At 47.9% G+C, this 22682-nt stretch overlaps 1 protein-coding gene across 5 annotated transcripts in view; it reads right to left on the bottom strand.

Moving 5' to 3' along the window:
* Positions 1-1018: 1018 nt before the first annotated feature.
* TM4SF19 (transmembrane 4 L six family member 19) overlaps positions 1019-22682 on the bottom strand; it is a 35560-nt gene continuing 13896 nt past the window's right edge. Inside the window, exons 1-6 of one of the 5 annotated variants that reach the window (XM_075003809.1) lie at positions 10221-10361; positions 6983-7726; positions 5563-5640; positions 3709-3878; positions 2780-2955; positions 1019-2057 (exon numbers count right to left, since the gene is read on the bottom strand). In XM_075003809.1, the coding sequence (XP_074859910.1) occupies positions 2023-2057; positions 2780-2955; positions 3709-3878; positions 5563-5640; positions 6983-7159 (636 nt within the window). In that variant the 5' untranslated portion in view covers positions 7160-7726; positions 10221-10361 and the 3' untranslated portion in view covers positions 1019-2022. Of the gene's footprint in view, positions 2058-2773; positions 2956-3708; positions 3879-5562; positions 5641-6982; positions 9116-10220; positions 10362-22682 lie in introns of those variants that run through there. The other 4 variants (XM_075003805.1, XM_075003807.1, XM_075003808.1 and 1 more) reach the window with 4 other exon arrangements.

The raw sequence follows: 22682 nt of genomic DNA on the forward strand, positions 1-22682 counted from the left end.
AGCTCCGACTCTCCAGGACTCACAGGTAGAAGGGTGGGATAGAACTTGCTAGATGGCACCATGAAGGATGTTCAATTATTTGTATTCAGACTGAGTGGGCCAGATCCTCATCTGCTCTAAGCCGGCAGTGCTCTCCTGCCATCGGTGTAGTGATGCTGCCTTTCACCAGCTGAGGAGCTCACCCCTGGCTTCATCAAGGCTAACACAATGCAAACTTCAAAGGTCCCAAGCCCGTGTTCACATGTCCTACAGAAGCCCATAGGACTACAATACTTTTAATAAAGCTTGCTCCTATATGCAAAAGCTTGAAAGCTCATACCCAAGGTGTGGTTCACTAACCTACAAGGATCTGCTGCTCAGAGACACTGTTCCATTGTGACTGTGCAGGAACACTGTCCATTTTACAGTAATCACAAAAAAGTTGGGTGCTTCCACTTAAAGGAGACTCACTTTTGGATAAGAAAAACCTCCTGATGTGTGACTGCTGAAAGCTACAGTGAGCCTGATTTGCTGGGACAGTATTATGCCCTGCTGTGAAATGCTCCAAAAGGCTTTGAGGTAGCAATATTGAATTCTGAATCTGAGGATTCTGTGACTACTTCAGGTCAATAGAAAATATCCAGCACTGCACACATGTATACAGGCTGGCTTTTCCATTCTGTACCACCAAGCACCAGGGCTCTGTTCCAGTATCAAGTGTCCAGGAACGTACCCAGCTGACTTCAGTGGATGCTGGTGGGGCCCACGAACCCAGAATTAGGTATTGCTTGTGCATTCCCATCTGACCTTACCCGTAGGCACTGCCTCCTGCTGACTTACCCAAGTAACTATTTACACCAGTCTTGTCTTTGTAAGTGGGCATATGGGAATGGCTTAATCCACTCTGCCTCTGAACAGTATATCCCTCACCCTGACCCAGTGCCGAAGGATTGGTTTCTGCCTCCTCAGAGATGCAGAACCACCATCCAATCCAACAAAAGAATCCAGAAGGCTCCAGATTACTTTGCTTAAGTGCAGATTTATTACATACATTAATTAAATAAAAAAGTGAAAAAATAAAACCACTTTTTGGACTAACATCACTATAAATATTGCTACATGGACTACAGTCAGATGGGTTGTGCAAATGTAACTGCCCACAGACAGACTCAACCTAGTACCTCTGGAGCTTAGTACAGACACCTCTACACCTTGAGCTAAAGGCCAGGTGGCACTCAGCTTAGGCTGTAGAGCACACTTATTCTTTCCCTGTGAAGTTGTCTAGGTACCACTACATGGGAAAGTTAACCACAGACAGGTGTGTGGGTTACAGAGACAGAAGAACAGGACCAATGGGTATTTTGCTTTGTTCTGCTAAATAACAGGCAGAAAGGCTATTGGTCCCCAACATTGCCCCCTTCCACCTCCTTGTCCTTAGTGAAAATGTCAGCTCCAGGGTGATCCGGATGCCCAGAGCTTCTCTTCCTCTTCTCCGAGTCAGCAGCCCTTTGCCAGGCCAGATTCAAGCCCTTATCTAGAGCAGTGTTTCTTAAACTATGTTCTGTGGAACACTGGTGTTCTGTGAACGACTTGCAGGTGCACCATGACTGTTTGGAAAAATGCACTCATGTTCTACGGTTCCCGTTATTAAAACTATTTCCCTGATAGGATACCAGATTACATTACTTTTTCTTTTGCTATGTTGCCTTTTTTTTTTGAGAAAATTTTCATAGGTGTTCCACATAAAAAAATACTATTGTTTGGTGTTCCGTGGTCTCAAAAAGTTTAAGAAACACTGATCTAGAGGCATTGCCTCAGCACAGACCAAACCACCAGGTGGAAAAATCCAGACCAGAGGACTCAGGAATCACTGGTTCTTCAAAAGGGATCCCTTGCAAGTGCAGAATCGGTCACGTCTGGTGCTATAGCTCTTGGCTTCTTTTCAGGCTTGCAGAGTCTGCTTCCCTTGACAAAAGGACCATACAGTTCCTGAGTTTGATGCTAAGAGGCATCACAGCCTTCCCAGATGAAGGTAAACAGCTATCATGGCTTATTTCTGTTTCTTCCTGGGTCTGCACCTGTAGAAATCAGAGGAAGTTCATATAATAGCCCTAATGTCATGGGAGTGCTCAGTCAACATGCCTATCCAGGAGCAGCATTTCTCTTATTTCCTTATCTGTAAATTCCAGTTGTGATGGATGGGAATATTCTTTCCCCTAACTAGAAGGATCACAGACGGCTGCAATGTATGATCACAAACTGGAGGACACTGATGTGGCTAGCACTTATGTTAAACGAGCATAACAAGATCGCTGTTGTGTTGCATAAATAAAAACATTGAAAATTGTTCATTTGTCCTCTGTTGAGCCATCTCTGAGTTACATAAGACCATCTATAAAAAAAGTCTGCATTCCTATAATTTTTTCTATGCTGTCCATGAAAATCATTTTCAGCAGTTGCCAGCCTTGCTCCAACACCCTTCCTCCAGTCCAGTAGAACGGGTAACTTGGTGCCAGGCAACCGTGCTCTCACCTGTCCTCCACTTTCTGCCCTGTCCATCACATTTTACCTTGTACTGATACAGAACGCCACCCCCACTCTGTGCAGGATCAAGCCTTCCCTGTCTACCACACCAGAGCAGAAGAAATCTCAGCAACAGGATGGTGCTGGGAGGGCACATGGGAAAGCCTGCAGGAGTTCAACCCTCCCTGTGCAAATGTTGCACCAAGGATTTCAGAAAAAGTGAGGAAAAGCAGACAGAGCAAGATATAAGGAACTGAAGTTACTTATTTGCCTTTACGTAAGCCACAGAGGCATCCGAAGAAGCCATTGATGATCTGAAGAGACGCCAGGACCATCTCAACCACACTGATGACCAGCAGAACAGAGAAGAAGACAACATGCCAGGTGACGACATTTGGGGGCTCAATGCAGATGGAGGTCCAGAGTGACTGGTCATATAAATAATTCCGAGTCCTTAAAGAGAGAGACTGGTGAGACAGAGCTAAGGCAGAGACATCAGAAGAAGCAGCATGCAGCTGACTGTGGGAAAACTGTTTGTGTGTATTTGCTTTGTGCTTCGCTCTGATGGATAAAGGCAGCCTGTTCTATTTTTAAAACACAAATCTGATTAGATGTTCTTTTTGACAATGACCCTACAGGGGTCTTAGCTATGCACACAGGGAGCAATCGAGCCTCAATTATTAAACATCAGCAAATGCCTCCTTCCTCTGAATTGTTCAGCAGCCACTGAAGTGAATGGCAAATGCAGGGAATGCTAAAGATGCCCACTGCTGGCAGTGGCACAGCTTGCACTCATTAGTGTAACGATTTCACTGTTTCTCCAGGTGCCACAAAGCTGTCTGAGCTAGACAGGACTTAAATTTCCCATGGAAGAGACCAGAAGGGAAAAAGCCCCATCCTTAGCCCACCTTTCAGACCTGTATTTATATAGCATGAGGCCATAAAAGGGAATCACCTCCCCACTGGGGCCCCATTTGCAGGTCATCTTTAGTGGCGGTTTAGCCTGGACCACTCCACTCCCCGGTTCCCAACAAGCCAGCTCAGCAGGAGGTTGGTGAGAACTTCACCCCATGTTGCCAAGCTCGTGGAATACTGAATCATTAAAGTTCCTCCTCAGATTGCTGGGTTCAAAGGCAGAGGTGAAGCTTCATGTGAGGGAGGGGTGTTAAGCCCTACAACTGTCAGGACATCACCAACTTGTTCTACCTGGTGTAGGAGTCCTCAGGTTTCACGTTTACAAAAGGGTAACCCCACTGCTGGGCTCCAGTCTGATTGTATAAACAGAGGGGTCCATCTGTCAAGCCCACACCCGACAGGATAAAGCAAGCAGATGATCCCAACAGCGCCATCCCCGACAATATAATGGAAAGGAACATCTGTGGGCAAAAGACATAGAAACACACTAGTAAGTCCTTGTGATCACGTGTCTACCCTCAAACATCAGGAATCCCACTTAGCTGGGCCAACCCTGGGCAGAGGTGCCAAGGGGTTGAGAGGATGACCCCGTGTGCTGCAATTCCAGCTGCTGGAAGAAGCTAGGAGACCCTGGTGGCAGCTGCCATAGGACTATAACAGCAGCATTCATTGCAGGAGTCCACATGGGAGCTTGGCTTCTGGCCCAAGCGGCTTAGAGTCCTGATGCCCCACTGCCCTGTACTGCTGCCGTGTCAGTTCTCCTCCTCCACTTCAATTCACACTTGGCCACGAGGCATCAAGGCCATTGGCAAGAGTGGCAGCTGATTGATTTGCCAAGGCACTGAGTACCCAAGACTTCAGTTGGGGGCCAGAGGAGTCCCTCAGCAGGCAGGTGGCACCCAAATGCCTTCTGAAAGCCTGGCCTTAGCATGGAAGCTTACGGCAATGGAAGCAGATGCTGCCCTGGGCAGCCTGCTTTGTGCTTCCCCAGGAAGCTGATTTGCAGGAGATAGCCTAGGGAAGGGCTGGGGGCAGTACCCTTCCTGCTCCATTGGGGCAGGCACGCTGACTCCTTCCCTGCCACGATCAGGCATAGTCCTTTAAAGGGTGTAAGGATCAGAAACTCCCATCAGAGCAGCACAGGCAGGAAAGGCAGGTTCCTGGCTTCTGCAGGGAAGAGGCAGAGAGCTCCAGCACCCGGTAGTTTTTGGTCCTGCCAAACAGAGCAGCTGGTGGGGACAGAGCAGCAAGCAATGACTAAGGTCCTGCTCTTGCACAAGTTCTTGTGAAATAACATTCAGACCTGCCCTGGAGAAAGGGCTGCATGTCCTTTTCACCTTTCGGGACCCAGTGCCCTAGCCCTTGGGGTATGTGTGGAGATCCTGACTTGCAAAGCCAGGGCTCAGCTTACTGAGAAGTGCATTGTCACTCTCCTCAAAACGCATGTGCGGGCAGGACTGGCAGTGAATGCAGAGGCAGAGCATGAATCACTGTGTACTCCACCCAACGTGAACACACAGACTGCATGTCCCTGGGCCTGTGCAGCTCGTACTCTGGTGCATGAGAGGAGGGCCAAAACTGCCTCGAGACCAGCCAGAGGTGTGCTCATCTGCAGCGCCAACCTGCCCCTGTGAGACAGGCACAAGCCCCATTTCAGACGATGAATTTACTCAAGCTTACAAGGAGCAGGGCTGGCAAAAGGGACTCCCCAAAACCCCTGTAACTGGAGTGAAATAAGAGGGGCAAGAGCCCCTGCAAACATTGTGTCCAGGGCCCTGAATTTGTCTGGGTGGGTCTGGCAGGGAGTCCAGGCAAATCAAGCAGCAAAACCCAGGTCTCTGGAGTGCCAGCCAAGTGCTCTAACTGCTGCAGCACCCTTACCCTCCACCACAGAATTCTGCTCATTGGGCTGTCTCGTCCCCACTGAAACAGTGGTCTCTTTGGAACAGAAGCCAAGGGACTTTTCTTTCTGTCTGTCTGCAAAATGTCTCATTTCCTTTGAGGGTTATGTTAACAGAGGCCTGTGCAATCGGGCAGCCTGGCCACAGAGCAGTGGGGCTGCAAACTCCAGCGCCATGGGTCTGAGGCATAGTTCTGCACTAAAATAAGAACATTTTTCACAAGTCAGATGAATCTCAGCCTTACGTTCTGGCAAGTTCCGCAGTTGGAGGAACGGTCACAGTGCCACCCCACAGCCGTGATCTGCGCTGCAGCCAGAAGAACCTGCAGGAGCAGGAAATGATTCAGGATGAATGGGATGAGCAGTCTGCTGGGTACCAAGAGCTGGCAGAGAGGGTTTCTTCCCTTCTGCACATGCAACACGTATTAGCTGCCCTTCACACCAGTCTGAAAGGCCCTCACCCTGCAACAAGACCTGTGGACGGACATCCCCAGAGCACCAGCAAGGTTACTCGTGGAGCTTTTGGCTGTCAGGTCAACAGGTGTCCAGTTTTTGAGCAGAACACCTTGTTGAAAAGGGACCCTGGCAGCGTCAGTCAGCACCACTAACCAGGCCATTTAAAGTCTGGTTGGTGGCGCAGCAGGACTGAGGCAGCCTCTCTGTCCACTGTGGGTCTGATCAGCTCCTGGAAGCAGCAGGATGACTATCCTCTGGCTCCTTCACAGCAGCGTGGCCGGGCAGCTGTGCACACTGCCCTGTCAGCAGGCACCACCCCTGCAGCCTCCACTGGCTACAAACTGCCTGGAGTCTGCACTCCTGATACCTCTATCCCAGGCCTCGACCCTCTCCCTCAGCCCTGTTCTCTCCCTTGCACCCCAAGCCCCTCATCTCCAGCCCCATGCTTGAGTCTGTACTTCCAGCCACTGTCCTCACCATGCCCCAATCTCCGCCTCAGCCTAGAGCCTGCTCCCAGGTGCTATATCTCTCGTACCTGGCCCCACCCCAAAGCCTGCACCCTAGCCTTCTGAACCAGACTGGTCCGAAGGGACAGAGTGGAGAGAGAGCAAGCAGCAGAGGAAGGGAGGACAGAGTGAGTAGGAATAGGGCCTCGGAGAAGGGGCGGGGCAGGCAAGGGTATTTGGCTTTGTGGGAATAGAAAATTGGCAGGCTTATCTGGTGGGTGTGGAGCTCCTGGAGGGATCAGGGCTGGAGTTAGACTCTGGGCAATACGCAGTACCACATCTAATGCCTGCCTGGAGCATCTCAGGGGCTGGCGATGTGTGCGCACACTTTGCTTTCCAAGCAAATGCTTTCCTGCACTTGGAAAGTCAGACCGGGAAGAAGGATTCATTATACTAACTAAGGACCTGATGGAGGAAAGAATTCATTTAATCTGTAAGCAGTCAGCCTGCTGTCTAAAACAGCCCAGAAATGTCAGCCAGGCAGTCTAGCATGGAGCCCAACACATCCACAACTTACCGGATCCCCTATTTTGCAGATGGGGAAACTGAGGCACAGAGGAAGGGACTTGCCCAAGGTTACCCAGCAGCCCTCGCCACTGAATACACTGTATCTAAGCCTTGCTCCACATTCTGTCCAAGACAGTGCATGTGTGCTGGGGGCCAGGGGGAAGGGAGAGCGGGGCAAAGGACTCATACCACTTACAATTATGCCTCCTCCCCAGACTCCTGGCACTTGCATAGCCTGCTTGCTGATGTGGCCTTCCTGCAGATAGCTCCATCTCCAGCTGGGGAAGAGGAGCAGCACGTTGGCAGCAATGGACAGCGTGCCCAAGGCGATGAGGCACGGGCCCAGAATCCGAGAGCACTTGCCTACACACATGGTCAGCAGCCAGTGAGCCCTGCATGCGGGGGGTGGGAAAATAGCAATTGTTGTATTTCACATTCTTGGTGCCAGAGCCTGAGCCAGAAGCAGGTAGCGTAGCGCTGAGCCACCGAGGCCTACAGAGCTCTGCTGCCGAGAAGACTCCCCTTCTGGGGTTTTATGGCATCCAAATGTCATTCCTAAGACGTACTAAGCCACAGGCACTTGCCTCTTTGCTTGCTCTTAAGGTCACATCTGCCTTCCCCGGCGGCTGGGTGTTTTCCCTCTAGCTGCATGTACCCAAGCAGGAGCATTGCTGTAATTATGCTAGAAGCATCAACTCCATATGCCCAGTGTGGTTCCACCTTGCTCCCACACTCCTGCCTCAGGCCTGCAGCTGGTGAGCACGAGGGAGATGTCCAACGCTGTAGGAAACCCAGCCTGTTTATTGGGGTGTTTAATGGAAGGCAAGCTCTCAAAATCCACCCCCAAGGTGAGTTCTGCCGGGGCGCTCCAAAATTAACTGCCAGCTGATTTAAGCTGTTACGTTTCAGGAAATGGCAAAATCGACCCATCAGCTGAGACCTGGCGTACCGGACAGAGTACAGAAAATATTTGGTCACTAAAGTAAAACGTCATCTTCTATGGCATAGCGATAGCAAGGATAAAGAGGCATAAGCCAGTACTAATCTAAACAAACCTGCCCTAAGACGAGAGGAATGACCTAGGGGTGCAACACTGGCAAATCTTGCTTACACAGCTTTATGCAGGGCATGAAAACAAAGCAAATCTACCTGCCCAAGAGCAGCCATAAATCATCACTATCAAGATGTTACCAATGAACGCCTAAGCTCTAACCTCGCACTGCATAGCCAGAGCACTCAGCACACCTCACAAGCAAGCTTAACACCATCGTCCTCATTTCACAGAGCAGGAAGCAGAGGCACGGAAAGTTTCAGTGATTGCACCAAGAGCCATTCAAAGCCAGGAATAATACTTGGATTTGCACTGGGGTGGCAGATTTGAACCTAATACCGTGACTCTACTGAGAGTTCTGAAGTCAATGATCAGATTGAGCCTAAGGGACAAGTTCTCACGGCAGCATATACCGCCTAACCTGGAGATTTCATCCAAGTCCTGAGTTTTCCAGTTTCTCTCACCTTCTGTCCTATTCACAGGATATTTAGTGTTTTAGGTGAAGAAGCAACTAGGGAAAGGATGCATCTGAAACAAAAGTACTCATGCCAAATTCCACACCAGCATAAATCTGAAATAGTTACTCCTGTTTGCCAAGACTAAAGCTTGCCCCTACGTCTGTTGAGATAGAGAGGTCTATCTCCCAACAATAGCTGTGAGAGTAGATCAGTAGCACAAATAAACTTTCCCCAAACATTTAGCATCTTCTTTGTGAAGGTTTTGGTTAGTAATGGACACAGTTGAGTAAGAGCAGTGTAGCTAGAACCATGGTGCAGTGTTGTTGGGTGATATCTATCTAGATTCGCTTTGATTTGTGTAGCAAGGAACTACAAATTATAAAGGGGCAATGCAAACTCCCTATACTTTTGGGCTGTTGTAATCAAATAACGTTAACTTCTGGCCAAATAAAGTGACAACGTACTTAAAACATGCAGGGACTTTAACACTGCCTAGCAGTTTTGCACACAAAAGCTGCAGCAAGTGAAACTCCGTCTTGCTGCGACATCAGTTAATTCACATCAGCATAAGCCCATTCAGGTTCAGCGGATTTCCAGGGATTTTTATGAGATTGTGCCTGACCCACATTAATTTCCATTCCTATTTAACTCAGTTCTTTGATGAAGCAGGATTCTGTGGCATCTGTTGCGCCATCACAATTTAAATGATTTTGCTTCCAAAAATAGACTTGGAAATGGTGAAGTGAAATTTGAAACAGTTACCCAACCACCCTTGCACACCCCTGCTGCCCTGACACACCACCACGCCAGGGTGGGACGCATCAATTTTCCAAGAGCAAAAGGGGGCAGAACAATTTGTCTTGTCAGAACTGAACCGTAAGAAAGAGGATCTGGACCCCACCAAGTTGCCCGTCACCGAGACGTCTCTCTTGCAAGCTGTTTCACATTCTCAGGAAGCTGGATGTCAGAAATCAGAGCTGTGCAGATGCCAGCCAGCCAGGGCAACTGACCAGTAACAAGCTAATCAGAAGCCAGGAAGACCCCAGAGCAACAATATAATTTGCCTATTACAAGATTTGTGGGCTGTTACTTGGAATGCACTGCTCTCAGCCCTTTGCTAACATAAATTCACTGACATGGACAGATGTGGCAAGGGTGCTAGAATTGGGATGGACATTGATCTGCTACCCTCCTTTAGGAATTCACAACCCTTTCTGTGGTCCTGTTTCCTCTCCCACCTGCTCACTTGTCTATTTTGATTATGAGCTCTTGGGGCAGAAACTGGGTGCGTGCACAGCAGAGGTTCCTGTAAGGTATGCACTTGTGGAGCTGCTCAGGGGAGATTCCAGTGCCACCCAGCTGATTAGCAAACTGCCCACAGCTGCTGTTTGTTTGTTTCTACCAGTGTTGCACATTTTCACATGCCTCTGTGCACATAAAATATGGGCCACTCCGGCTAGGAATTAGCTCATTCCACACCGGCTATCATCAGTACGGCCTCCCTGCTTCTTGTACAAAAGGACACCCTTCGATGGCTTTGGGAACAGCATCAGCTTCTTTTAAGTGCTTTGACTGACCCTTGCCCTCAAGCTGCAAACAGGTTCTGCATCAGCTGATCTAATCCATGTCACCCCACTGCTGGTTCACCCCAAGAAAATAAATGGGAGACAGTGACAGGTGGTGTGGAATCTGACCAACAAGCACCGAGGCCCAAGACTTGGTAAGAGACCCCACATCAGTTCCAGCCGGGGAACCAAAGAGAAACTCCCCACTCCCTTTAACCTCCAATTGATGTTATATCTCAGTGCTATGGTAACACAAGTAAATCATCATCAACACCACCACCAACAGCAGGTGCTTTCAGTCGCTAAATCCTCCCCCACAGTCGTCTCAAGTCCCAGCCAGTGCTCTCTTTCGCCACTTACCCAAGAGAAACGATGTGAAGTTATGCAAATCCAATGCGTTGTCTCCCAGTACCAGGGCAGTCTCACCTGTCTCCACAGCGGGCTCCTGGAGAGGATCTACTGAATCTTCTTGTCAGCCCGAGGAAAGGTGAAGATCCTTGAAGTGCCTTGGATATTTAAGCATAATGACTCTATCGGGCTGTGTCCAGTTTTTCCCATAGATGGTCTGAATTCTATTCATCCATCACCCACACACCAGTCATGTGCCTCATCTCTGCCACATGACTGACAGCTCTGAAGCTGTGATGACCCATTCTCACCAAAGCACCTCAGACTCATGGAAGGAAATGAGAATTGTTACTAAACAAGAAAGCGGCTCCCCGGAGAAACTGAGTGAGAAGCAGAGGGCGTGCCTCATTGCGTTCAATGTGAAGAGTCAAGAACCAGGCAAAGGGGTTTGATTGGCCATGTAAGGCACGTGAATTAGCCAAGCAAAGGCAAGTGGCTTAGCCTCCAGCAGCCCTGCTCCAGCAAACACTTCTGATGGGGTCTCCACTGAAGCCATCTGTGGGGACTGGACCTGGGTCTGCTGGAGCTAAAGCAGCAGCATCATGACACATCACAGGCAGTAGCAGACCTGATATCTAGGCTATGGTCCAGACTCTGGCAGTGGACGCGCAGCCACACTATCTGAATGCAGTTAGGCCAGGATGTAACCCGATGCATGAGAAAGTGCTGCAGAAGTGCATGGAAGTGCTCAGCTGCACGCTTATGTGCGTGGCAGGTGCCCAGAAAGACTGTTCTCCAGAGACCATTGTCATAGACTCGCTGGCTGTGCCCACCCCCCAGGACATTGCTCCTCTGTGCGACAGCCCCTCCTTGGGGACCCCACTGTCTCTCAGGTGAGCCCTCAGCATAGCCCCTCAGCATCCTGGGATCCCCAGCTCTCAGAGCCCCCATCATGCCTGTGTCTGCCATGGGTCCCCTTGGGCAGTCCACTCACTCTGGACTACCGGGGTCTCCAGTCCCAGAGGGAATGCAGCAGCCCTGCTCTCTAGACTGGAGTTGCTCTCAGACAGCATAAAAGAGGAACGTTTATGGAGTATTGAACATGGCATGGAAATGTTCAGGACCAGATGGCCTGGCCTCCCTAGCACAGCACAGCTGAGTCTCCCCTGCATCCAGGTGGGCCCTCCCTCATCTTTCCCCTGCCTTGTCCAGATGCTTTGTCCTTCCAGCTGAACCTCAGACATCCCCTTCCAGTGGCACCTCCCTTGTCCTTTGCCCTCCATCCAGGAAAACAGGTGTCCGTCTCTTCTCCACCTCCTCTCTCATCCCTCCTTTGCTCCCCATGGCTGGAACCAATTGGGCAGGTCACCAGTGTCCTCTCTCTGCATCCCATCTCTGTGCCATCCCAGCTGGGTCTGCCGGTCACCAGTCGCTGGGTCTCTATTCTGTGCTGGTCTCTGCAACAACCAACTCCTTCCCTCTGCCCCTCCTCCCACCCAGGGACACTGAATACTGGCCCCCCAGCATGCAAACCCTTTGAATCCCCACAAATCCTCCACTTCATCACAAACATGGATACACATGTATTTCCATCAACAGATGAAATGCAAAAACAGCACAAGATGCCCACTGCATTTAAGATGTCCCAAGCTATGGGAACAACATGTTCAGAGCGTTAAACCTTACAAGTATCACATTGGCATTTTTCAGGTACTTGTCACTCAAGAAAAACACATTCATCCAGTTTTGGTATGTACTCCAGTAATGTCTGGTGATCAATGGCGAGCGGAGACCCTTATCGCTAGGTGCTCTGTCCACGCACAGTAAGTGACAGTCCCTGCCCCAGAGAGCTTACACTCCATCTAGCCAATGCATCCAAAGGGCATGAGGAAGGGCGAGAATATCGCAAGTTCTTGGAGAAGCTCTGTGGTTATCTGGGAGAGAAATCTGTTCCTCATAAGGGAATGCCTTTTTTTTTTTTTAAATGGCTGTTTCAAATCAGAATTCATCAAATGGGGGAAATAAATCATACTTTCTAGCAAGGTTCCACAGACGGGTTATTAAATGATTATTAGACATTAGAAGCATGTTACAGACATGAACGGGTATGCCTGATGGCAGGTTACAAACATCACTAAAGAAAATTAGATATTTATAGGTCATGTTTACAAGCAACATACTGTCCTGTTGGCCCTATTTCTCATCAATTGTAAATTATTTGTCAAAACAATCATGTTTTCCAAAAATCTGTCACTATTGATAGCAGTGGAGACCAGGCTTTTACATCTATTGAGGCTCATCCTGGTGTTTTAGAATTTTTTTTTCTTGGATTGACAAATGAATACCTTCACAGGAAAGTCTTCTGGCCTCCAGATACTGCCTTTGCATGTCGCAAGGTGCATCTGACAGATGCAATCTCTGACAAGAGACATCTAATAAAGCAGCGTTTCTTAAACCAGGCTATGCGGAATGCTGGTGTTCTGCGAACAACTCGCAGGTTTGCTGGGAGCACCTGACACGTTTTTGATAAGCTACATGGATGGTTTATCTTTTCTGCTATTCAGAACAGATTCAGTGTGACTCCTTCATTGCTATGATACCCGATTAAATTACTTCATTCTGTTTTTGCTCTACATGTTACTGGTTTTTAACTTTTGCTCTTTTTTTTTTTATTTGACTTTTTTTTTAAGAAAATGTTCATAGGTGAGCCACATAAAAATATTGTTTGGTGTCTGTGGTCTCAAAAAGTTTAAGACAGACTGCAAGAAAAGACATCGCATTCACAAAGAGAGAGATACCGGGCGTACTTCTAAGAACCTAATGCAAAATTACAATTTGTTGAAGTTCTGCAGCTTTGTATTACAATATATATCCTCACGCTTTACATCTTTGCAAAGCCACCCTCAACTGCAATAGCTGCTCGCTGCAAAGTTTTCTAACAACTACCTTAAATTACGGGATGGCCATCCCCAAACCCTTCCGAAAGGCTGCAGTGTTACCAACCCCCAGCATTCAAAAAGCATGACAGTTTGAAATACGTTTCGGATTCTTATGATTAGCCTGAGTTGTTTTGAGCCATTGCGGTTCACATTTTTCCAGTTTTGCTCCACAACTATAGGAGGGATAGAAACTTAATGAAAGCTGAGCTCATCCCATGACTTGAGCCACTGGGCCTTTCAGACAAGCACCCAGTACCGGCAGAGCTAGCAACACTGATGCTTCTTTAAAAACAAAACAAAAAGCTTTTGAAAACTAGAAAAACCTAAAATGAAACCAATAGGTTGGGTCCATTCATGCTGCTTTTCTTCCCTTTTTTTGGTTGTGAATAAGTATTCTTAATTTTAAAAGTTGTTTTGCATAAATTAATGATGTATTCAAATGCTGAGCAGCATTTTCTGTATGTGCACTCATGCTGAAATCATTAAAATATACCTTTTTAAAAAAAAAAAAAGATTTACTCTGTGAAACTAGATGCATTCGCAGCATGGGAAAGGTTAGAGAGAATGCACCACTGGGGTCTGAACATGCAGCCAACAGAAGGGACAGCATTCAACAGTCAGAAAAACCCGGGACTGCACCACCAAAAGGAATGGATTCTCCTTTTTCCTCTGAGATGAGGCCCTCTGCCGGCCTGCAAAGGAATGCAGAGATCCAAGGACTGGAGCCAGCCAGGAAGAAAATCAGGTTTCTGACTCAAACCCCTGTTATTTGCCCTAAGAGGGATGGTCACACCCACTGACGCACACACCCTGCAAAGTGGCTCAGCAACCAGAAAGCAGTGGCCTGTCCCCGGTTGTCCCCTTCCCCATACGATGCTCTGGGAGGAGAGATGCATTCCCGTCTTTCCTCCCAGCATCTGAGGGAATGCCAGGGAGGTCAGTGCCAGCATGGAGGGAGCAGGGACTGAGCTATCACTGAAGCAGATGACAAAGTGCTGCCTTAAGACAGCACAGCAGTGAGCTGAGGGAACCAAACCTCTTCCCTTTTTCCTCCAGCCCAAGCAAACAAGGGTCCCCCGACAGGGCCTCTGTGCAGAGTTGGGATTCTGAGCCTGTTCAGCACCAGCCCCCAGCTGCATGCTCCTGGTCAGCTCAAGCAGGCGGCAGGACTATGATCCCCTTTGAGGAGCTAAAAGGCATTTGGGGAGAACAGGCTGGAGTGTCTGGAGAAGGATGAGGGACTCTCATTTTGCGCAGGAGAGAAGAGGGCTTTGGCAATCAGGTCTTCAGAACAGATACACCTCTGTGTATTAACTGCCACCGAATGCCCTGCACTGGACTCAGTCGCTCAGGCCTGGAGTTTTTCCATTCACCAGGGGTTTGAAATGACTGCCTGACCTTCGGGGGCTGAGTCATGGGACAACTGGGCCATTTCTCTGAGCAGTGACCTCATGTCAGGAACCAGCCACCCAACGTGGGCTCTGTAACAGGCATTGTGCTGAGGCATAAGACAGGGTCAGCTGTTTGGGAGCTCAGTGCAGCAGTCTGGACGCTTACGAAGAAACACTGTCTGAAGAAGACCGACATTCGGAGGTGGGCCCCCACGAACGTAACTCCACGTCAGCTAGAGGGGGATATCGTCGCTGAGAATTATACAAGCAGAGCGGCCTTCCCTGCATTAGATGTGAAGCAGTGTCCAGAAGAGCATTTGCCACTGTTCCAAAACAGCCGACTTTCCCAGTCTAGACACAGCTGCCAGCGGAAGCAGGGAGAATGCTAAATGTGCTCTAAGCACCTTCACTAATCGGCAGGAACTGATGAGCTGTTTGTGCCAGGCCCTTATGTGCACCCTTGCATGAAAGCCCAGGTGGTGGCAGCAAGTGGTCTCACTGGACCTTGCTTTGCTTTCTGGAAGATCCTGTGGTCCGGGGGTGTACTTGTCCAGAGCATGGGAATCCACATTGGCAATTCCTCACAGGAGGTCAGTTGTCTTCCTCCAGGAGAAAAATCAGAACATACTCTAGCATGGAAACACCTGTTTATTCTTGGACAGCAAGACTGGCTCAGCTCAATCTAGCGGTTAGCTTAACCTTGAGAAGGCAGCAGGTGATAGCACCAAAGAAACATTTCCTTAAGAAAGTCACGGTGTCAAAAGAGCTGATAAAGAATAACTGGAGGAGGTTCTTTTTACAAGGGGAAGTGTTTTTTCCCCCGATGGGAAAAAAAAAGTGTTGCAACTTCCTCGTCTCTTTGATACGTCATACCGGCATGAGCAGCCCATTGCGACACCAAGGGTCTGATCAGCTGTGGCTCAAAGCAAACCACCCAGGATGAAATGTCAGAAATAGTTTTCCTTGACAGGCCTCCAGCATTCTTACCTCCCTTCATTTAGGGTGCCATATGGAGGTTTTTCGGAGCACAGTGAGGGGGCCAAACCAGGGCAAATTGTTTAAAACAGGGCTACTGACAGCCCAAGACCAAGTATCCTCCACTATCAGGCCCATCACAATGAGCACTGGAGATGCCACACTGGCCAGCAAGAAGTCACACAAGCAATTCCCTTGCACTATCTCCACACCATTCATGATCTTGAAGATCCGTTGTAAATTCTCCCCTATCATTTGTTCATCATCTCTTTTCATAGATTAAAACAACTGGGACTGTGCATTGCCCCTCATTTGGATGCTGCTCCAGACCCTTAATTACCTCCCCACTCCTTTTTTTTTGGTACATTTCTCTCTCTTTTCTGAGATGGGTCACCCAGAGACACATGTAGTATTCAAGGCATGGGCTCCTACTAACACAGCCCCATATGCCATTAGCCTTCTAGGCAACAACGGCACACTCTTGACTCAGATCCTGCTGTAATCCTCAGAGCCCCTGAAGACACAGGTCAGATTTTAGTTTCAAGAATTATCAACCTGGCATCCTGCATGAAGTACCAACCTTGCTTAACTTTTCCTACTCCGATTTAGCTCATTGAGAACCTAATTTAGTCTAACTTTAGGGTTAAGGGAGTCCAGCCAGCTAAGCACATACAAAACAAGAACCCACCACTGAAAACATTTCTGAAGAGATTCTGACATGACTGCTTCTAGGTTTCTTTGACCTAGATACTGGAAGAACCTCTTCCCTCCTCCTCCTCTGATAAACCAAGATGGGTATTTGGCTCGGTCAGTACTTGAAATTTTGCAAGGTAGACTCATGCCAGTTTCCAGCTCAAAAAGGTGGAAATGAACATTCCAACTCCCAAGATGGTTTGTCTTTAGCATCGTTTCCTTTGGTGTTGCCAGAAGATAGATCCATGCAGTGAGACTATAGGACAGGTGAACTGGGCTGGCAAGGGAAGGCTGATTTCAAGACAGCACTAGGAATTAAACATTGGAGACAGCAGAACTTGCCTCACTGAGGCTCCTTTGGTTAGCCTATGTGGCTTCTGAAATGAAATACCAGGCTCGGTGCTGAAGCTATTTTGTCATTTTCCCTAGTTCTTTGCTGACACGTTATATTACTGACATTGAATGATGCTTTAAGGACCACATAGAGTTATTGTCTGGCAGGCAGTCAACGCCATGACCTGTCAACACCCAAGAGAACAAAAAGCTGGTGGAAGGAGCTGTACATGTTTTTTTTTTTTTAATGCAGGCTATTAACTACTATGATGAATATTTCCCCCTTTTTATTTGAGAGAATGTGAGTTAGCTCGATACAAGGCTCATGTTGTTAATCTTTCTTCCCCAGCAGCACATTACTTACCTTACAGTAACAGAGAGAAAGCCGTGCTAGTCTATATACTATCAAAACAAAAAAGCAGTCAAGCAGCACTTTAAAGACTAACAAAATAATTTAATAAATAATAATAATAATAATAAATAATTTAATAAATTATTTTGTTAGTCTTTAAAGTGCTGCTTGACTTCTTTCTTACAGTAACGGTGCTTCTTCACGACACCTGGTCTAAATCAGTGATTCTCAACTTTTTGGATCCAGACTCATTTGCCAACATTAATGACAAGCTCTGAGCCAGCAAGCAGCTTAAATAGAAAACACGCACCCATTTTGACTCCAGAATACTCCTTACCCACTATATGTAATAACAAAGCAACAACAAAAACAGTATGTGGCTCAGTCAAATTTAAAAGCAGAAACACTCTGCGTATTTGTTTACACAGGTCACAAGTCACCAAACGTGCAATCATTCCTGTCCTTGCTTTGAGGTGGGGGGACGGGCATCCTGCTTAAATGACTCCAGGACAGACATACTAAACCAGACATATAATCTGGAAGTTTCTACCAAAAAAACCACAGCGCTCAGTGACTGTGCGGGCCCAGCTCTGCATAGCCACCCTACAATTTCAGCAACAGGGACACACTTCCAACTGGCAGCAGAGCTCTGATGCAGCTAGGTGAAGCTAAGGCGCTGAGCTCTTTGCACATGTTTATGCTGTTAGAAACCCAGCTTGACAATCCCTTGTTCCTATTATCTCACCGTTAACTCTTTTTGCAAAGTGCATAGTCTAGCTGAGCTCCTGACTGTTTTGTCCTGGGGTAAAGTAGCCTGATGATACCCTCACTACATCAAATGCACAAAGTCTAGCTTCCTCCAAGGCTGAGCGAGGGTTGGAGGAGAAGGGAGAGAGGTGTATGAGCTGGTTCAAATGGAATTCTGAAGAGGCTCTGGGCAGGAACTTGGGATGAGGTGGAGACCAACCCTACCCTTATGAAACATTGCATAAGCAGGAGCCTTGCTGAGAGGACCTGAATCTATCTGGTCGTTTAAGCTGATGTCATAGCTATTATCCAAAAGGCAATCCTCAGGGATCCATGGAGCAGGCACCAGGTCTGTAAGGGTTAAGGAGTCAGGAACCCAGTAGATAGTATATTGAGGTTCTGGGACTGAGTGGGGTTCCTGACCAAGGGAAAGCTGGCAGCACCAGCATTGGCACCATCACCCGTTTTGGACGCCTTGATGTTACAGAATCACAGAATCATAGGGCTGGAAGGAACCTCAGGAGGTCATCTAGCCCAGCCCCCTGCTTCAAGCAGGATCAATGCCCACTAAGTCATCCCAGCTAGGACTTAAAAACCTCAAGGGATGGAGAATCCACCACCTCTCTAAGCAACGCATTCCAATGCTTCACCACTCTCCTGGTGAAGTAGTTTTTCCCCAATATCAAACCTACACCTTTCCTTCTTCAACTTCAGACCATTGCTTCTTGTTCTGCCATCTGTCACAACTGAGAACAGTTTCTCACCTCCTCTCTAGAGCTCCCCTTCAGTAAGTTGAAGGCTGGTATTAAATCACCCCTAAGTCTTCTCTTCTGTAAACTAAACAAGCCCAAATCCCTCAGCCTATCCTCATAGGTCATGTGCTTCACCCCTTAATCATTTTTGTTGCCCTCTGGTGAACCTGCTCCAGCACATGCACATTCTTTTTATACTGAGGGGCCCAAAACTGGACACAATATTCCAGATGTGGCCTCACCAGTGCCAAATAGATGGGAATAACCACTTATCTAGAGCTGCCTGAAATGCTCTCTTATGGCACCCTAATATGTCATTAGCCTTCTTGGCTACAAGGACACACTGTTTACTTATATCCAGCCTTTCATCCACCATAACCCCTAGGTCCCTTTCCATCATACCGCTACTGAGCCAGTCAGTCCCCAGCCTATAACAATGCTTGGGATTCTTCCGCCCCAGGTGCAGGACTCTACACTTCTCCTTGTTGAACCGCATCAGATTTCTTTTGGCCCACTCCTCCAATTTATCCAGGTCACTCTGGATCCTATCTCTACCCTCCAACATATCTACCTCTCCCCCTAGTTTTGTGTCATCCGCAAACTTGCTGAGGGTGAATCCAGTCACTCATCCAGGTCATTAATAAAGATGTTGAACAACACCAGCCCCAGAACCGAGTCTTGCGGCACTCTGCTTGAAACCGACGGCCATCCAGATACTGAGCCATTAACCACTACCCGTTTGGCCTGAACATCAAGTCAGCTTTCTATCCATCTTATACTCCAACGATCTAATCCATATTTCCTTAACTTATGGACATGAATGTTGTGGGAGACCGTATCGAAAGCTTTGCTGAAGGCAAGGTATATCGCATCCACTGACTTTCCCATGTCCACAGAGCTTGTTACCTCGTCATGTTGCCATGTTAAGTGGTGTAAACAGTGTCACAGCACTGGAGGGAGGGCTAGGGATTGGCAGAGGCCACTGTGGATGATGCCAGAGAATCCCACTGCCTGACAGGTACTCAGCTGCAATGCAGCTGGTAATGAGGAGATTGAGCCAGAGATCGTTTCTTTATGGTTGGTTCTCTCCAAAAAATTGTTGCTTGTTTCTTTGTTGATTCTTTTGAGGAATGAGCCTTCCACGAGGAAGAAGGTGATGTCTCCTGCAATTTTTGTGCAGAGGGAGTCCGCTGGCTGGGGTCTGAAGCCAGGTGCAGCAACGACTCCATTAAAATTAACTTCAAGTTCAGAGCATGTTCCTAGCTTCAGTCTTTTGGTTCTTGCAATGAGTCCATTTTTGACAGATGTACGACTCACCCAAGCAGTGGGCATACTGAGTGTCTATTCAACACTATCATGGCATCCCAGCATGAAAAGCACCACTTAAAGCCCAGTGAATCAGGCAGAACCAGGAAGATGTCCATTCACTTCAGGGGTGAGCTTAACTAGACTATGGAAATACAACCAACAAAGGAAAAAGAGAGAAAGGGAGGTAACAAAACTGCCAAGCTGCAGCTATTGTCATGCTAAGTGAGCTAACTTCATGACACTGCTGGAAGCTCCATCTCAGGCCAAGGATGTTTGAGAAAGAACTGTAGGGGACAGAGTGTCAGGTGATGCACATGCTAGATAAGGCACCAACAACCTTGCGAGACAGGGACAATGCATATGGTACCCAGACAGGTACTGGGGCTGAAATTCTCTGATTAAAGGCAAAGGATGCACCAACATCTGAAGTGGAGCACCCCTAAGACACCGGAGCGATATTCTCCTCCACATGGGAAGAGGCCTTTCTGCTGTGTTCCAGATACACTAACTGTAGGAGAGCATTTCTAGCTTTGAGTGCACTTGGAAAAAAGAAAAAAGCAGTCAAGTAGCGCTTTAAAGACTAACAAAATAATTTATTAGGCGATGAGCTTTCGTGGGACAGACCCACTTCTTCAGACCATAGCCATACCAGAGTCTGTTTGAGTTTGTTCTGGTATGGCTGTGGTCTGAAGAAGTGGGCCTGTCCCATGAAAGATCACCTAATAAATTATTTTGTTAGTCTTTAAAGCGCTACTTGACTGCTTTTTTGTTTTGGTAGTATATAGACTAGCACGGCTCCCTCTCTGTTACTATTGGAAAAAAGAGTGATAGAAAGAGCACTAGTCAGAGAGGCAGTGAAAGTAACATCTGAGCACCACATGCATACCAACCTAACGTCCAGCACAGCTGCAGGTAGGCAAGTCAGCTGGCTCAGGCACATGGGGCTTAGACTAGGAGACTAAAAAAAAAGCAGTGTAGTCAGTGAGTCTCAAGTGGTTTACCACTGAGGGTTGGACGGTTGTTTTGTGGGCCATATCCACACAACACATCCACAGAGAACTAATGGGCAAGATCCCCTTGGGAAACAAAGATGAAGGGCAAGAGAGTTCAAGAGAACTGGCAGTATTTTAAAGAAGTCTTACTGAAGGCACAGGAACAAACCATCCCACTGCATAGTAAGAAACGCAAAATATGGTAGGCAACCAGCCTGGCTCAACAGGGAAATCCTTGGTCAGTTTAAGTTAAAAAACAATGCATATAAGAAGTGGAAACATGGACAGTTGACTAAGGAGAAGTATAAACATATGACTGGAGAATGCCTGGCAGTAATCAGGAAAGTGAAAGCACAATTGCAACTGCAGCTGGCAAGGGATAAGAAGAGTAACAAGAAGGGTTTATACAGGCATGTGAATAATAGAAGGGTTGTCAGAGAAGGTGTGGGGCTGTTTGGATGAGGGAGGTAACCTAGTGACAGATGATGTAAGAAAAGCTGAAGTACTCAATGCTTTTTTTGCTTCAGTTTTCATGGACAAGGACAGCTCCCACACTACTGTGCTAGACAGTGCAGTATGCGAAGGTGGAGGGCAGCCACGGTTGGGGAAGGAACGAGTTCTGAGCTACCTAGAAAAACTAGATGTACACAAATCCATGGGTCTAGATTTAATGCACCCAAGGGTACTGAGGGAATTGGCAGACGTCATTGCCGAGCTTTGGCCACTACCTTTGAAGATTTTTGGAGATTGGGAGAGATCCCAGATGCCTGGAAAAAAGCCAATGTAGTGCCCATCTTTAAAAAAGGAAAGGAGGACAATCCAGGGAAACTATAGCCCAGTCAGCCTTACCTCGATCCCTGGGAAAATAATGGATGGGATCCTCAAGGAATCCATTTTGGAGCACTTGGAAGAGGCGAAAGTGGACAAGAGTAGTCAACATGGATTCACCAAGGGCAACTCCTGTTTGACCAATCTAATTAACTTCTATGTCAAGGTAACAGGTTTTATGGACATGGGGAAGTCAGTGGATGTGATATATCTTGACTTCAGCAAAGCTTTTGATATAGTCTCCCACAACAACTCTTGCCCATAAATTAAGGAAGTATGGGTTGGATCCAAGGACCATAAGATGGATAGAAAGCTGGCTTGACAGTCATGCCCAATGGGTAGTGGTCAATGGCTCAATATCTGGATGGTGGTCAGTTTCCAGAGGAGTTCTGCAGGGCTTGGTTCTGAGGCCAGTACTCTTCAACATCTTTATTAATGACCTTGATGAAGGACTGGATTGCACCTCAGCAAGTCTGCGCACAACACTAAGCTAGGGGGAGAGGTAGAGATGTTGGAGGGTAGAGATAGGATCCAGAGTGACCCAGATAAATTGGAGGATTGGGCCAAAAGAAATCTGATGCGGTTCAACGAGAAGTGTAAAGTCCTGCACTTGGGACGGAAGAATCTCAAGCACTGTTATAGGCTGGGGACCAACTAGCTGAGCAGCAATACAGCAGAAAGGGACCTAGGGGTTATGGTGGATGAAAGGCTGGATATGAGTAAACAGTGCGCCCTTGAAGCCAGGGCTAATGACATATTAGAGTGCACTAGGAAAGAGAAGTTACTCACCTGTGGTAACGATGGTTCTTCGAGATGTGTCCCCGTGGGTGCTCCACAATAGGTGTCGGGCTCGCCCGGCGCCGAAGATCGGAAATCTTCTAGCAGTTTCTCCTGGATCGTGCATGCGCCAGCGCGCGCTGCCCCCCTGCGCACCCCTGGCCGCGTGCACGATCCGGTCCCCGCCAGTTCCTTGACCAACCGCCTCGGATGCTCCTGAAAAACACTAGACAGAGATCCGAAGCGGGGAGGATGGGCGGGTGGTGGAGCACCCACGGGGACACATCTCAAAGAACCATCATTACCACAGATGAGTAACTTCTCTTTCTTCTTCGAGTGGTCCCCGTGGGTGCTCCACAATAGGTGACTTACCCACCTCCTTACTTG

The sequence above is a fragment of the Carettochelys insculpta genome, chromosome 10, assembly GCF_033958435.1.
Source record: "Carettochelys insculpta isolate YL-2023 chromosome 10, ASM3395843v1, whole genome shotgun sequence".
NCBI classification, from domain to species: Eukaryota; Metazoa; Chordata; order Testudines; family Carettochelyidae; genus Carettochelys; species Carettochelys insculpta.